Source organism: Musca autumnalis, unplaced genomic scaffold (genome assembly GCF_047663935.1).
Source record: "Musca autumnalis isolate F117 unplaced genomic scaffold, ASM4766393v1 scaffold_5, whole genome shotgun sequence".
Taxonomy (NCBI): Eukaryota; Metazoa; Arthropoda; class Insecta; order Diptera; family Muscidae; genus Musca; species Musca autumnalis.
The window spans coordinates 210,267,982-210,285,359 of record NW_027412088.1 but is presented as its reverse complement, the minus strand read 5'-3'; the positions used below and the strand labels follow the sequence as shown (position 1 = coordinate 210,285,359).

The 17,378-nt window shown below is 34.8% G+C and overlaps 2 protein-coding genes across 2 annotated transcripts in view; one reads left to right on the top strand and one right to left on the bottom strand.

The window, feature by feature from the left end:
• ptc (protein patched) overlaps positions 1–13,473 on the bottom strand; it is a 28,361-nt gene extending 14,888 nt beyond the window's left edge. The window contains exon 1 of the mRNA XM_073989745.1: positions 12,572–13,473. Within this exon, the coding sequence (XP_073845846.1) occupies positions 12,572–12,709 (138 nt within the window). The 5' untranslated portion in view covers positions 12,710–13,473. The remainder of the gene's footprint in view (positions 1–12,571) is intronic.
• pcs (SH3 domain-binding protein parcas) overlaps positions 1–17,378 on the top strand; it is a 549,277-nt gene that overhangs the window by 187,907 nt on the left and 343,992 nt on the right. The gene's annotated exons all lie outside the window — the stretch shown is intronic.

Sequence of the window (17,378 nt, the reverse complement as noted above, 5' to 3'; positions counted from 1 at the left end):
GATATACATGGAAGTGAGTAATGGGGGTTATTCCAAGCCTACATTTTTGCCATTTCTCAGACACATTGTGTTTTTTTTTTTGTAAAAAAGCAAGAGAAGTTTTCAATAGCCCTATCGATTCCTATTCTTTTGTACCACCAACGAACCACTTTATACTGAATGAGACATTGAGAGATCAGTTCCATTTCTATGTTGATGACAATGATGATATAACATAAAATACATCTTTTGGAGAACTCTTACACACTTGTCATATTACTGCAGCACGTAAGTATGTATGTATGTACATAAATACGTCTTTTCACGGCAACGATGCAGCCAGCCATCGGTGATTAAAAACCGCAATAAAACAGCTATAAATTTAAACACACGACCTGCATCCTCCAAAGAAGAGAAGCCAAAGCGAAGACAACAAAGAGAACGGGGACAAACATCGGCCGTGGTGTGCCCGTAGTATCGACGGCGGCGGCGGCATACTTACGATGGACAAATAGTGTATACGTATACATGAAACTCCACCACTCTGTATAGCTCCATGGGTGGCCACTGTCGCCATACGGTTTAGCCGCCGCATCATTCGCAGTCAGTCAGCCAAAGTTTGACGTTTTGTATTTTGTAAACAACGAAAAAGAGAATCACATTTGTATGTGAGTGAATACATACGCGTTTTTTTTTTCAAATATGTTAGCACAGTAGTTTTTTGCTGCCAATCGTTTTAGTGTGAATTAGACTTATCGGCCAAAAAATAAAAATGCCATAATTTTTTCCAAATTTTCAATGCACATACAATAATATTTGGATAGATTAACATATGTATTTTCACTGATGATTTTGTATTTAACTGCCAAAACCTAAAAACCAAAAGAAATTCAGATACACTTTTTCCGAGATTCTTTACGTATTCGTCCTGAATCTCTGCACAAGTTGCCAATTGTGTAGAAAAACAAAAGTCGGTAAAATTAAAAAGCTTATAATTTCGGATGCCACCGTGGTGCAATTGTATGCACATCCGCCTTGCACCAGAATGTCCGGGTTCAATTCCCAGGCCAGGCAACATCAACCTTTCAACGGTGGGAAAAATACCCCTCAGTAATGTTGGCGACATTTCCTGAGTATTTCAACTTAAAACTTCTCTACAAGTGTGTCTTAAGAAACACCGTTCGGACTCGGCGAGCTAAGCATTGATTGATTATAATTTCGGTAAATTAACGAAATTTATCGGTAAGTTAACTAAAATAAAGTAGTCGCTATGTCTACCGATAGCAAAGTTTTGCCAAATTTTACTGCCAGTTTTCAATAATAATTTTGAATTTTAATTTGACCGAGTTACAGAATTCTATTTCAGATTCCTAATTCCCTAATTCGGATGCAAAACAGGTACAAAAGTTGTGACTATCAATATTGGAAAGTTTTGTCGAAGAAAGTTCGAAAGGAACATTGGAGTTTTCAAATTAATTCTTTTATAATCGAATTAGAGTTTTTGTATAATAATAAAAAATATAAATATTTTCCGAGATACCGAATTTTTTTCAGAACAGGAAATTTTGATATTTGGAAAAATTTCAGAGAAAACTCCGAAGAAAAAATATAATAATAAAAATATAAATATTTTCCGAGATACCGAAAGAACAGCTTCTGAAAAATTAGATGTTTGATACGAAAATAGAAAAAAAATCGGATTTTTGATTCCGACAATTCTGAATCTTATAGCAAAAGAATCGGGTGTTCAGTCTGAAATACAGGTAATTTTCGAATTTTTGATACGATTTTTCCTTTCCAGGGGCTGGATTCTTGTTCTATGAAAATTTGAAATGAAAAATATTTCCTTTATAATTTTTTTCATTTTAAAGTTTTCTCCTTTATAAAACTTTTCATTTGAAATTTTCATAGAACAAGAATTGAGCCCCAGAACCATTTCAGATTGCTTGATAACTATCACTTTTTGACAGCTAAAAAATTACATATAAGTGCGAAATTCGCTTTGCAGCCACAAAATGCGTGCAAAACTTGTTTTGGCAGCTAAGTCAGTCAGGAACGTTGCAGTGCTATTCTTGCGACCAATAAAGTAATATTTCAATATTTGTACTTGCGTATTTTGACTATTTCCAATACCCAGCACAAAAAACAAAAATGAAATGGAATGTTCCAAGTGAAGTTAATGTAACAAATAAATGAAATAACTATTTCACATGCAAAAGATGAGATATTGATAAGATGAGAAATGAGACAGCCGATCGTATATTAAAAACTTTCAATTTATACCAAGTTTTCCAAAGTGAAGACAAGTAGTGCGATTTTCTCCAACTCATTATTTGAGTTACCGAGAAAAGTCGGTAAAATTAAACTGCTTATAACTTGGGTAATTAACTACAATTTTCGGTAAGATAGCGGCCAAAAAAGTATTCTTCAAAAAGTTGAAAGCAAGAGTGCTGTCAACTAGAGTTGTGTAGTTCCGGAACGAACTAGTTCCAAGGAACTATTCCGGACAAGGAACTATTGGAACTATATCCGGCTCTTTCATTTATATAGTTCCTTTAGTTCATATAGTTCCAGCCGTGCATATAATTCCTTTCATTTATATAATTCATTTTCTTTCTTCGATCTTTCACGTTTGGTTACTTCATCATACAGATGCCGCCACATTGTTAAATAAATGTAAATTACATCCTCGTTACATTGCTGCAATTTATTTATTTTTGTGTCAATTCATCCACCAAAAAATGAAAACAAAAAGAAAGATGCGTTAAACTACTTCATTCTCGGAACTATTTGGAATTAAGGAAATAAAAAGAACGAGGAACGAGAAAGATGCATTGAACTATAACGGTCCCGGAACTATTTGGAATGAAGGAAATAAAAAGAACATGGAACGAGAAAGATGCATTGAACTATATCGCTCTCGGAACTATTTGGAACTATGGAACTATATTAAGGAACTAGTTCCTTTTGGCAAAAGGAACTAGAAAGATCGATCCGCTCCAGGAACTATATTGCCCAACTCTACTGTCAACTTTTATTTGAACTTTTCAATCATAATCATGTGCTTTAAGATTACGGTTTTTTTATTTGTTTCTTGTTAGGGCGAAGCTGATTTTAATATTAATTTTAATTAATTTATCGTTGGAGTTGAGCTGTATGATCTAGGATTTTTTGCAAGAGAACTCACACAACCACCAAATTACGAGTATGTGACCGGATTCCGGGATTTTTTGCCAATCTTTTATTCAAAAATCAAAAAACTTTAAATTCATACTAAGTTGTCCAAACTGAAGACCTGCAGTGTGATTATCGATAAATCCAAATGTTTGTTGTTTGCTTATAATTTCGATCAATAATGAAAATTTTCGGTAAGTTACCGATCAAGTGCAGTAGTTCTTAAGCTCTATCTGTATACCGATAACAACAGTGGTGTGAACTTTTATTTCATCTTTTCAATCATAATTTTGCGTTTTAATTTTACCGATTTTTGACGGTAACAGCAAAATCAGGCTGACTTCCGTATCGTCAGTAGCTTTGTGTTGTTTAACTTCATCAAAATTTTTCAGTTGCACGCACATTCAAACATTGTTTATCGAAAATGCAACTAAATGCATCAGAAATAAAAAATGATACATGTGTGCTTTTTACCTGGGTTAAAAATGCGTATTTTTGACGTTTTGAAACACGTAGCTTCGCAGTTGTAGAGTTGGGTAATCTAGTTCCTAGTTCCTTGTACTAGTTCCAAAACGAATGAGTAACATCATGAAATATAACGTGTGATATTAAGTATACGCAGTTTGTTCAAAGAAAAAATGTGGGTCATTGGAACTGCGAAGTGAACTACATAGTTCCATATAGTTCCTTTGGCACAACTCTACGCAGTTGTGAAGTACAACGGCGTTTAGAAACATAATACTTCGCAGATTTTCAGTCATTTGTAAAACGACTGACGATACGGAAGTCAGCCTGAGTTACATAATCCCAGTAAAGGGTCTGAATTCTTGTTTTATGAAAATTTGAAATGAAAATATTTTTTATAATAAAAGAAATGGAGACGTGGAAAAAACACTCGACTAATCGAGTGTTATAGTGCGTTTATATATAACCGGATTTAAGAAACCCACTGGGTTTCAAATGTCAATTCCGTTGCTTATATTTCAAATAAATCCTCATCCCCTGCGAAAGGCTATAATATAAACATGGTCTTAAGCTCCAATTGGAATGAGAAAGGAAAACCGGGTTTTAGCAAATTTAAATCCGCATCACTATAAAAAAAAGAATATATTTTCTGCATATGAGACAATTTTAAAGCTTAAATACGGCCTACCTTGGTTAATGTTTTAACATGTCTCCCATATATGTATTCTAATTTCCATTTTTTTGTATATGACAGCATTCAGAGCTGAGGGTTGAAAATCGTTCTTGTAGAAAGGGTGCAATGCAGGACCAAGTCTCGTATATCTTCACTTTTGCGGTTCTCCTCGACAAAACTGTATTTTTTTAAATTGAGAGTTATTCGGAATCAATCTCCCACTGAGTTTTGTCTCTCTGCCGTTTCAACTTAAATAAGAAAGTAAGAAAACTCACGGCGAATTTACGTTCAGAATAACCTCATTGTTTTTGCCCTCATGTAACGTCAACGATACATTTGGCATATACAAAGTAAGGCCAAGCCCAAAGTTAATTTCCATGTTCTAAATACCTGTCATTTGCCCAAGAAATAGGTAAATACCGGATATAATCCTATCTATTTGAACTTGGATTTATTCAATTCTATTCAAGTACCTGACGACCCCACTACATAAAAATGTTATTTCTGCTAGAATTAAGATGACTAACAAATATTGGGAATGCAAAATAATTTTATGTTGATCTTCGGAAGACCCTATAGAGAAGAAAAAACAAAAACAAATTGCCCTAGTTTTAATCCAAATGTGTCATCTGATGACAGATTTGTTGCAGTGTCATTTGCCGCAGTACATTTCTACCAAGTACATGAAGGAAACACACCATCTTCTTCGATACATACTGTTGTTGTTAAACTAACGATGATCATTCATTTTATTTTCCGTCTTCCTTCTTGTTATGGATACTCTTGTCTGAACACACAAGTCCAGATGATGCCTGCTTCTTCAGCTCAGAGAGGCCAGAAAACGAATGAAAAAAAAGTAAACGAGAATTCATAAACATACACATACACACATTTAGTCATCCGAGTCCGTTGTCGACGTCGTCGTAGTCGTCATAGTACTCGTACCATGATCAAATGTAGAAAAATCCAAGGTTTATTCTTCCATTGTTGTTGCTGTGCTTACCAATCCATACTAAAGAAGTTTCGCTTTAGGGCTGGAATAAAGATGACGATGATGAAGATGCTGGCTGGCGGTGTATTGCGGCCATTGAGCTGTTGTTGTTCCTACAGAGTGCCTTAATGGTTGTTACTGTTGAAATGCTTTGAATGGGTTCGTTTGTGGCCAATTCCAGCGATACGTCTTTCTCTGTGGTCGGCTGGTAGTCTGTTTGCCTGTCCGTCCGATTGTCTGTCCGACCGCCTATCTACCTTACCACCGTCGTCGAATGCCTGTGTGTGTTCGCTTGTTTTAACGTTTTTAATGTCTTCATTATTTTCGATTTACGTTTACGTCTGTATTTTATGCCCAGTGATGATGTTATTGTTTTTCTTTTGTTGCTGTTGTTGTTTTTTATTTCTACTATTTGTCATATGGCAAACTATGCTAGTCGTAGCATTTGTAACGAACATAGCCGACATAAATATAAAATTCTGTTTCACAATATCTGTCATCCATGGCAATTACATTTGTATGTATGTATCTAAGGGGAATGAAATATTTGGAATCTACCATGTCATTCGATTAGGAGCTGAAACGTGGTATTTTCTGGATCAGTTGACCGTGTAAGGATGTGTGCCACGAATCGTACTGTGTGATGGTTCGAATGTAGGGCACTTGCACATTTCGACCATGCCACCATAACAGTAAAAACCACCTCTTTCCTTTCTCTATCAAAGCTCTTCTGGGTGTTCCTTTTTACAACGAAGCAGCTGATAAAAAAACCAACACCATTGTTGTCTATGGGATGGGTGGAAAAGACTGACAGTTTTTTTTTTCTTTTTTGAAAACAGCGGAAACCAAAACATACACTCGAACAAAAATCACAAACAAATTGTTTGGATAGGGTTTAGTAGTGCAATTCTCTAACTCATTTTTTGGGTTACCGACAAAAATCCGTAAAAACGCAAAGTTATGTATGAAAAGTTCAAATAAAAGTTGATATACTCTTGTTATCGGTAAAACTTTTCGACTACTTTTTATTCGTCGCTAACATCGTTAATTACCGAAATTATAAGCTTTTTAATTTTACTCATTTTTTCGTGGGGGCCACCGTGGTGCAATGGTTAGCACGTCCGCCTTGCACTCAGAAGGTCTGCGGTTCGAATATCAGGCCAAGCAGCATCAAATGTTCAACGGTGGCGAAATGCCCCTCAGTTGGCGACATTTCCCGAGTATTTCAGTCATGAAAAACTTCTCTACAAGTGGTGTCGTAAGACACGCCGTTCGGACTCTGCAATAAAAAGTAGGTCCCATATCATTGAGCCAATATGAATCGGCCTGCACTCATTTATTTTAGAGAAGTCTCCCTTGTCCCTTCGGGATTGTTGTGGGAACATATGTATGTATGATTTTTTTCGGTAACTCCAGAAATAAGTTAGAGAATCGTACTACAGAGTAGTGTATTCTGTAAGGTAGGTAAGGGCAAAATTACAAGATTTATTTCAATTGAACGATCTAGGTCACTACGTAGTTCAAATCGATCCCATCGTTTGTACGAAAAAAAACCATATGAGCGATTCATACGTTGGTTAATATGAAATTAGTAATACGTTTTGGAACTAGGGCAGTGAACTAAATTACCCAACTCTAAAAACTACCAACAATTATAGTTTTATTGACAGAATTAGTGTAAAGTTTTTATCAAACTTTTAATTAGATATAGAAGTGTATTAAAAAAATATACATCCATGGGATCCCATTGTTAGACAATTATCTAAAAAAAGGAAAACCTAAGATTCGTACCACCACCACTATGTGACATGTTTCGCCTTTGGTAGAGGCCCAGCAAACCAATCGTACCGACATCGTAACGAAATCGGAACAAAATACGGACGATACGTCCGATATCTGATCCGAAATCGTAACGATATCTTAACGAAAGTTGTATGAAGTGATTGACATAATTTCGGAACGAAATGTCGGAGCGACATCGGATCGATTTCGGTCCGATTTCGTAACGAAATCTGAAGAAAATCCTTGGGAAATTCGGAAAGGAAATTTCTTTCCGACATTCGTTCCGAAATCGGTACAAAATCTGAACTATTTCCTCTCCGAAAAATCGTTCAGAAATCGGAACGAAATCTGAACGTCTTTGCTTCCGAAATTGTTCAGACTTGTCGGACATCAGACATTTGTTTTGCTGGGGGCTCATCAGTCATATCGGCTGTAGAGCGGCTTCGCTATCATCTAACTTTACCTCTTTCAAATGCAATTTGTTTTTTTTTTACTATGATGGATATTTGTCCATTCATTGTGAGTTTGGCTCTGAACGCTAACACGCTGTGGCAACACTTTTTCCATGTGTTTTTCAAGGTGGTGGGTTCAAACCCTAGCCTGGCTCAAGCTGATTTTTATTTATTTGAAAATTTTGCCTATTAGGGCGTAGATCATTTTTAATTAATTAAAATTGGAGTCGAACTTAAAGACCGTTGATTTCACTGCACTTAGGTCTGAAACTAAAAGTAGGGATTTTTCTAAAAAAATATATATCGACAGTGACATTAACTGTAGCATCAATTTTAAATTTGAAATTTAACAAAACATTTGTTGTAATTTCACTTCTGAACAGAACATAATGAGCGAGTAATAATTGAATAAAGATTTCTTTATCAATATTCAAGTTGATTAATAATTAACGCAGTATAATGCAAAAATAAATTTCGTTCGTGAAAATTTAATATGTTTAGAATGTAGTTGTTGAGATAAGGACCACAGTGCATCATTTTCACATCTATTCCCAATCAATTTATAATTTGAAGAATTTGAGTTGTAATTTTATAGTCTATTCCCATAATATTTGAAAAACTTATATTAATTTCATCTATAATATAATTAATTAATTTCATCTATAATATAAACACCACTAATTTTGAATTCGAGGTATTTCATTTGAAATTCGAAATTTTCCAAAACAAATTTTAACAGCGTGTTTCTGTATGTCGAAACGAAAATGTGTGCGAATAAAACACACTAGGGTGTCCAAAAAACCGGTTTTTCCAAACAAAACGGTTTTCGGTTAACCGAAATTTTCAGTTTTTTCAAAAACCGGTTTTCGGTTTTCAAAAATTTTCAAAACCGGTTAACCGGTTTAAACCGGTTTTGTAAAATAGGTACAAAATTGCTCATAATTGATAACTATTTGATTAAAAATGTGCGGCAAGGGGTAAATTAAGTATAACTAATTCTTTATTATATAATTATCTGATAATATCCTTGTTATTTAACATTCAACCTTAAAGTGGAGACAGCAAACATAAGTCAGAAATTGTGCTCTAAGAATAGTAAAAGCCCTTACAAATATACGATTGTGTAACAAAGGAATTAATCTTACATTTTATTAAGTCTGGATTCTCCCTCTTGCATTGAGAACCTCAAATTATGGTGCCGGAATCAAAATGTACTTTGTTATCGTTACCCTTTACAACCTAAAATTCGACAAGTTCTTAGTTTACTGCAATAATTCAAAAACGTATGAATAACGTCATTAAAACAACCGTGTGATATTACGTATACGCAGTTTTTTCATAGATCGTTCAATTGAACTATATTGGAGTTGTGCCATTTTACACTAAATGTTTTCAAGTTTAAAGGTATCTGACATGTATAATTTAGCCGTACCTTTTGTTAGTTATGTTTAGTTTACTTTCAAGAATACAATTGTAATGAAATTTTAAAAATATTACTACTTTTTTAAAACCGGTTAACCGACACAAATAACCGGTTTTTTCGGTTAACCGAAAATGGCGTTTTTGGCGAAAACCGGTTTCGGTTTTGTAACTCAAAACCGGTTAACCGGTTAACCGGTTTCGGTTTTGGACACCCTAAAACACACCCAAACTATAGTTTTCGAAATATTTTTACCTTTGCTTTTGCTTCAAAACAAAAACAAATTTGAACACACACACGAGTTTGGTAGTATTTTGTACACATTAATTTTCTTATCGACATACAAAATTAAATTAATTAAAATCCAAAATTTAACATAATTCGAATCACAAATCCAAACTATCAATAAAATATATCGAATTTTGAATATGTGTTGTCAAATTACAAAGATTTTAATTCGAAATACAACTGAATAATTTAAATGTTTCTGAAAGGCTTAGGGCCTGTTTCACTATGTCGAAAGAAAATGATTGCGAACGAAAAACACCTAAACTTTGGTTTTCATGGCAATATTGACTTTGTGTTTGATTTAAAACAACTACAAAATTTAAAAATCATACACGAGTTTAGTTGTTTTTCTTTCGTTTTCATTTTCTTTCGACATAGTGAAACAGGCTGTTAAATTAAAACTCGAAATCTTGTAGTTACATATGAAAATTAGGTAGTTGTATATTATTTAATTTCTTGTCATAATAAGAACTTAAAAAAAATAAATAAACAAAAAACAATAATAATAAATAAAAAAGTAAATAAATAATAATACAATTTTGAATCTCTAGCACAATATTACAATACATATTTCTATTCCCGCAGCCATTTTTCCGAAAACTTTTTGTAACAAAACATCAGAAGGAAACGAACCAAACACCTAGTGAGTGAAACTTATAGATATTGAGGGCAATCATGAATAAAAATTCAGTGCGAAATTTGCTCTCTTTCCCAAATTCAAAATTTTGTATTTCCATATTTATGTCCAAAAAGGGTATTTTTTCCGATTCGTCGAGAATATTCCATAATAAGTTGATTGTTGTAGTTTTCAACGTTTCAAAATATTGATTTTAAAAGAATTGTCCTTTTTTAAATTAATTTCGGTGCGGAAAATTTCGAGGGAAATATTCATGATTGCTCTGATTATGTTTATTTTTAGCAATTTAGAATATAAGTAACATTTTTCAAGTAAGGGTGAGGTGTTAACGTGTGACTAACTTCTGGATTTAAGTTCTTCACGGCGAAAAAGGTCCCAAATATCCAAATATGTACACATGAAGCTAAATTCATTGATATACAGTCGAAATCGCTTATAACGTCGGTCAAGGGACCGACGGAATTTGTCGCTATAACCGATATGTCGTTATAAGCGATAGCGCTATAAAGGGCCTCAGAGATTTGGAACTTTCGGATATCGTCGTCATAACCGATATGACGTTATAAACGACGACGTTATAAGCAATTTCGACTGTAATTTTCTCACCATCCTTTAGGTTCGTTTTTGGGAAATAATTTGTGCGGTGATGGTCGGGATAATCAATTTTCCCAGGTAATGGAACAACAATATTTAGATCTGTTCCCTTCCTCATATATTTTTAATCAAAAAATATGTTTTTTTTATTAATATTTATAAATTGTATAAACAAAAAAAAAATTCGTTAATTGCCTAAATTATAAGCGTTTAATTTTCCGATTTTTGTCGGTAATTTCAAAAATGAGTTACTGAATTTCACTGTTACTGAATTTCACGAACTTCCAGTGAAATTCGATCGAATAAGTTACTATCCCAGCTAATAGAGATTTTCACGGTTAATCGATGAACAATAAATAAGAACCTCCCGGAGGTTAGACTGAACTGAGATCAATTATTTTGAAAATTTCACACATTAAGAAAGACATATAGTGGTTGACTTCCGAAACGTATCAACACATTGTAACTTTTTGATTTCGTCAAAATATTGCAGTTACACACTAATGCATTGTTCCTTGAAAACTGCAACTAAATGCATCAGATATAAAAATGATACTTGTTTGCCTTGCGCAACTGTGACGTTTTTAAATCGATTTGCAATAGTTAACTATAACGGTGTTATGAAACACAATACTTAAGACAGTTGCAAAGCAGTTGACGTTTCAGAAGGGTGAGTCAGATATACAATTGCGGTTAGAGATGACATTAATGCAAAAAACAATTGTATGACAAAAAAATTAAGAACATGGAGATTAGGCCGGGGCGATTTGGAAACCTTAATGGGCTCTTCGCGTTTCTGATTCCTGGGGTTGAACTGAGCAAAAAAGTCTACTGGACCATATGTCTACGATGAAAATCGAGCCTCCCGATTTTGACTTTAAGTTTTTTATCTAAATTTTTTTGACATCTTGGCATATAACAGCCAAACCATTGAGATTTTCGATCCAACACAAAGACAAACATTGTAGCCAAGACAGTAATTGAAAACTCTCTAATACATCGCAAAAGCATTGGAACGCTCCTTCAGGCAGTTTTGGCCTTAAGAATGTGCAAACTTTTCGGAAAATGTCGATTAATGACATTGTGCTACAAAATTTGACCCGAAAAATATACAAGTGCTCTGAAGCAAAATTATATCGTGTTGGGATCCATGGACAACGACAATGCCTTTATTTCGTTTGGGTCACTTCGTTATATTTTTTTATAACCGTAAAAGTAGTGAAAATCTGGGTTTCTTACATTTTCAAATTTAAACAAGCATATCTTAGTTTTCCACAACGGATTTCTTTTCATCCTTCTTCCTTTTAAAGGGGCGAATAATATCTTTCGAACAAGCTATTATTGTTTTAAATCGGTTAACAAATGGCTAAGTTATAGTGGTTTATGTCTGATAAACCCCACAAAAAACCTATAAAGGAATTTCTCATAATTTTCAAAAATATAATGTTTTTTTGTTTTGTTCAATATTTATTTTGAAAATTATGAGAAATTCCTTTATAGGTTTTTTGTGGGGTTTTTCAGACATAAACCCCGCTAATTTGTATTTGCCGCCTGTAGTGGAGTTCTGTGACTCATTTTTTGTTTAGCGAAAAAATTGAAATACTTAAAATTTCGGTAATTAACGAAATTTGTTGCTAAGTTACCAACAAAAATAAAGCTGTCGCTAGTCTCTACCGACAACAACAGTCTTGTTAACTTTTAGTAAAACTTTTCGTTCATAATTTTGCTTCTCAATTTGACCGATTTTCGCCGGTAACCAAAACAATGAGTTACAGAATTCCACAAATGGTCGGTTGAATTACGAATTATCATCGGAACTCTGCTGTATTTAATTCCTATTTGAAAGCAGAACTTTATACCTATAGCGGTGTTTTGTCAGCAATTATTTGGGTATTGGATATTTGGACTGCGATACGTGAAAAGGCAGACATTCTCTAATTTATTTGAATTTATGAATAATTGGTCATTGTTTTGAATACATGCAGGGTTTAAAGCAAATAGGTGTGTTCCCTTACATACGTAAACAGGGTTCCAATAGAAATTACAAGTCTTAACAAAAGTTGGTAACTGTCTCAAAACAATTGTTGTCAGTAATATTTTGGGATATTGTGCTTACTTTGTCGATTTGATCCAATGCTATTTGGGCATCAACCCATGTTGTGCGAATGTATAAATCGGAAAAGAGTTTTTCGTCGACAACATCTCCATGTGTATCGGGGACGCGGGGCAGAGTATCCATTGGGGGCACAACCATATTTGTTGTGTATTTCCTATCCTCCAAATGATGCCAAGTTTTTATGCATACGGCATTTGACCGAACGAAGTGTGGTTGGGTAAGGGAAATTGGTTTGTTGTGTTGCTTGGTTGCAGTGTTTTCAAAACACACGAATGCTTTTTTTATTTATTTTATTTTTCCAAAAGAATTGTTGTTATGTATACAAATATTTTCACTTCATTAGTTTTGAATTATTTGTTTTCTTTTGTGTTTTCAATCTTCGGTTGTATGGACGTTGTTTTTTATCACGTTTTCTTTATATCTTTTTTTTTTGTTTTCTTATTCTCACGTAAAATTGAATATATTTTGGGCGAACATTTTCTCATTCTCTTCGTGCTCTTCCTCTTCACATGTAAGCTCGCTCTTGATATGCTGGCGATATAACAAACATCGCACTCCGATATTACGTGCGTGCTCTGGTTCTTTCTTTTTCGCTTTTGAATTTTTGGTTTGATTCCATTTGTTAAAAAAAAAAAACAAGAACAGATTGTACTTTTCACATTTTAATGGAATGCACTAAAATTCTTCGTTTTTATTTTGATTTGCTGTTTTATTTAATAAAACAACGAAAAGGACGAAAAACAAGTATCGACATTAACACGGCGGCTGCGAGGCGAATACAAGCTGTTTATCGCGCACTCACGTTTTCCTCTTTTTTTGTAATTTCTGATTCGACTGGGAGTATCACAAACATCCGACAAACTACAATCCTACCCGCACGAAGATCATTTTCAAACTGATGCAGTTCGCTTGTGTGCGCGCAGTATTATCATCGACTTAAACAACTTCGTTGTGAGCACTGGTGTCAGGGATGGAAGTTCATTTGGTAGAATGTACAATATACAATGTGTATATTCGTACGATTTCAATTAGCCATGAACAAACTAGTACGAAAACGTCGATTACTCTTTAGCGCGGCCGTAAGTGAGACAACAACAGATAAAAATATACGCATTGTTTTAAAAATAATTTTAAACAAAATGCAATTTGTACTATTTTAGAATGCAATTAAGTTTTTAAAACATAAAAAAATGATAGTAAAAGGCAACGAAAAAACAGTTCTCTTTGTGCATCCCCAATTTAAATGTAAATTCAGTGTATTAAACAAGTAAAAAAATATCAGTCGGCTTTGCCGACAGAGATATACCCTCAGTCTATGTGATACACCTGCGGACAAATCGAATGCATTTTGGGTCTTTTCAGCCCTTTTTGGACATTTGAACTTGCCGACAAAAATGGGGATTAGGATATACATTTAAAAATTTTGCGGAGGAATTACTTAAAGTAATAAACCGAAACAGTGCATTATGGAAATGGATCTTATTTTGGGAGTTTTCGATAGATATCGCGCCCACTAGTCAGTGGGTCATCGTATAACTTTTGGACCACTATGCCAGGAAGCATGGATATGTCCACGGAAATCGCTATTAACAGGACCACAACGACCAGCATCGCTATATATTTCCAAAGGATCTTCGAACAGACCGTAAGCTGCACATAGACTCCGATATGGGCACTTAGGAGAGAGGGCCGGTATGGGCCATTTTAGAAGTTGAACTAAATTTGGACAAATATTAGGAGATCCAAAGTTTGGACCAAATTGGTTGCCACGTTCAAGAGATATCGTTCATAGGATTCTAGTTAAATTTTTTATATATATTAGGGGGAAGTACCGGAAATTATGGACCGGTACTGTCCATCTTCGAACTGAAACTAAGTTTAGACAAAATATCACGCAGGTCACATTTTGGACCACCAGCCACCTTTGGGGCTGTTTTCTCAAGAAGTATGGACTTGCTCCTAAAATAACTTTTACCGTCGTAATTGAGGCGGCGAATGCAAGTTGCTTCAACAAAAATGAAAGTGATTCGAGAGCAGGTCTTAAAGTAAACTTATCCGAAATTTTGTGTGGGAGGTACCCGAAGGAGTGTATAAATATAGTCCATCCGATCCTGATCTATATCTGGTAGATATATGAGGATGGTTAAAGTATGGACGAAATCGGTCACTCCCTACAAGAATTATCGTGCGCACTATTTTTGAACTTTTGTGGGAGAAGGAGAGAACCGATATGGCTTATTTTCAAACTCAAACTTAGTTCGGACAAAATATTACGAAGACCAAATTTTGGACCAAATCGGCAGATCCGTTCGAGAGGTATCTTGCGTTCCAACCACTACTCACGGTGTCGTAGGGTTTTTTTTTGCACCTTTCAGGCTATTTTCTCAGGAAGTATGGGCTTGCCCCTAATGAGACTTATAACGTCGTCTGGGCGGGAGTGAATACAAGTTTCTACAACAAAAATCAAAGCGATTCGAGAATAGATCCTAAACTGAACTTTTCCGAAATTTTGTGTGGGAGATACCCGAAGGAGTGGACCCATTGAGTCCATATTGAAACCTCAACTAAGTCTGGTAAAAATTTCAAGATGTGCAAAGTAAGGACCAAATCGGTTACTTCCTTCAAAAGTTATCGTGCGCACAAATTTTCCGAACATTTTCGAACTTTTGTGGGGGAGGTACCGGAAGAAGTAAACAGTTATAGCTCATCTTCAAACTTAAACTAAGTTTGGACAAAATATTACGAAAGCCAAAATTTGAACCGAATCGGTTATCGTTCGAGAGTTATCGTGCGCACCAACCATACAGACAGACGGACGGACATGGCTAAATTAACTCCAAATTGTCTGAAAGAAACATACTTGGGGTCTAAAACCATTATTTCGATGATGCACAGTTTGCCCGTGCGGAAACCTTTTCGCGATAGAGAAAAAATGACACTGTATTTCATAGTAGTTTCCCAGCAAAATTTGAAGGAAGGGGTCCCATGCGATGACGTGATTTCATGGCATATTTTGCGTTGGTTTAAACGAAGTCGTGAAAGATCCGATCTTTTCATCAGCATTTGAACCCATTCCATCGATCCACTAGAGAAGAATTTTGTGTTTTTATTTATACACATTTTTCTACATAATTAAGATTAATTATTTACAATAGGCTTGATGTTGTCGGAGACTCTAAATCACAACCAACGTTGTTAAAACTTTCGTCGTAATGATAATGTCATTGCAACGGGTTGGTGAAAATGACATGCCAAAGCATTGGTGTAAATGATATGCTTTGGATCCAAAAATTAATAGCATCTTTTGGGGTCCACGCTCATATAAAATTCATCAATGAAGATGCTAAAAAGATGATATGCCAGAACACTTTCACCCATGATTGAATGACATCTCTGGCATCGAAAATTTTGCTGGGTTTTCATGCTCTACACGGCTATGCGGTGGTATTTTTGATATTTGCAAAAATTGCAAAAAAGTTATAACCCTAGTGTATATGAATAAACAAACAGGAATTTTTATTTGGGAGTGAAATAACAAGTGGGGCCACAGTGGTGCAATGGTTTGCACGTCCGCCTAGCACTCAGAAGGTCTGCGGTTCGAATCCCAGGCCAAGCAACATCAAATTTTCAACGGTGGCAAAATTCCCCCTCAGTAATGCTGGCGACATTTTCTGAGTATTTAAGCCATGAAAAACTTCTCTACAAGTGGTGTCGTAAGACCCGCCGTTCGGACTCGGCAATAAAAAGTAGGTCCCATATCATTGAGCCAATATGAATCTCGGCGTGCACTCATTGATATGAGAGAAGTCTCCCTTGTCCCTTCAGGGATGTTGTGGGAACATATCGACACCTCCAAATAATAGTATGCTAAGTCGAAAAAGTGAGTTTTGCAGGAGAAGCTCTCAAAGTTTGGAAATTTTTTTGAACTTCAGTACTATGCTAAGTCAATATTTGTTTATAACTTCTGTTCGGATTGACCGATCATTACCAAAATTAGACAGAATTTAAGTTAAAGGAAGTTCGACACCTCCAAATAATAGTTTGCCAATTCTGAAAAGCGAGTTTTGCAGGACAAGCTCTAAAAGTTTGGAAATTTCTTTGACCTTCAGTACTATGCTAAGTAAATATTTGTTTATAACTTCTGTTCGGATTGTCCGATCATTACCAAAATTTGACAGAATTTAAGTTAAAGGACGTTAAATATAAAAATGTAAAGAACTTGAAAACATGCTAAGTCGACTTAGCATACTATTGTTTGGAGGCGTCGATATGTATGTATGTGAAATAACAAGTGATTTTCATTTCTTTTTGATTTTGCCACTCACAATGAGTAATGGAAGAAAAAATATGGTTGGGATAATTTATAGTTAATGGTTCGCAATCGACATTAACATGGTCTTCAATCGTAATATCTTCAATCTTAGTTCTGTACATATTTAGACCCCATTTTTGTCATAAGAATATTATTTTCTTCAATATTAGCAGCTTCTATAGCTGTACTAAGATAACCAGCCTTTTCAAAACAATGGTCAGTTGTTTCGCTTTAGATGTCTAATTTCAGAGTAACTAGTCACGCTACTCTTTAATTTATTTTAAAGCAATTTTAATTCTAAAAGTGCTGATAAATGAGTTTTGCTTCTCTTTTTTAGTGTGCACTTCAATAGAAAGGGTGTTATGAATGTGGAAAAAGTTTGACTAAAACTAATTAAAGAGAGTTTATTTGTGTGAAAATTCCCATTTGTGCAATAAAAACACTTCGTTATAGAGAAGTATTCGTTATGGGGAAGTTCGTAATTGAGAGGTTACA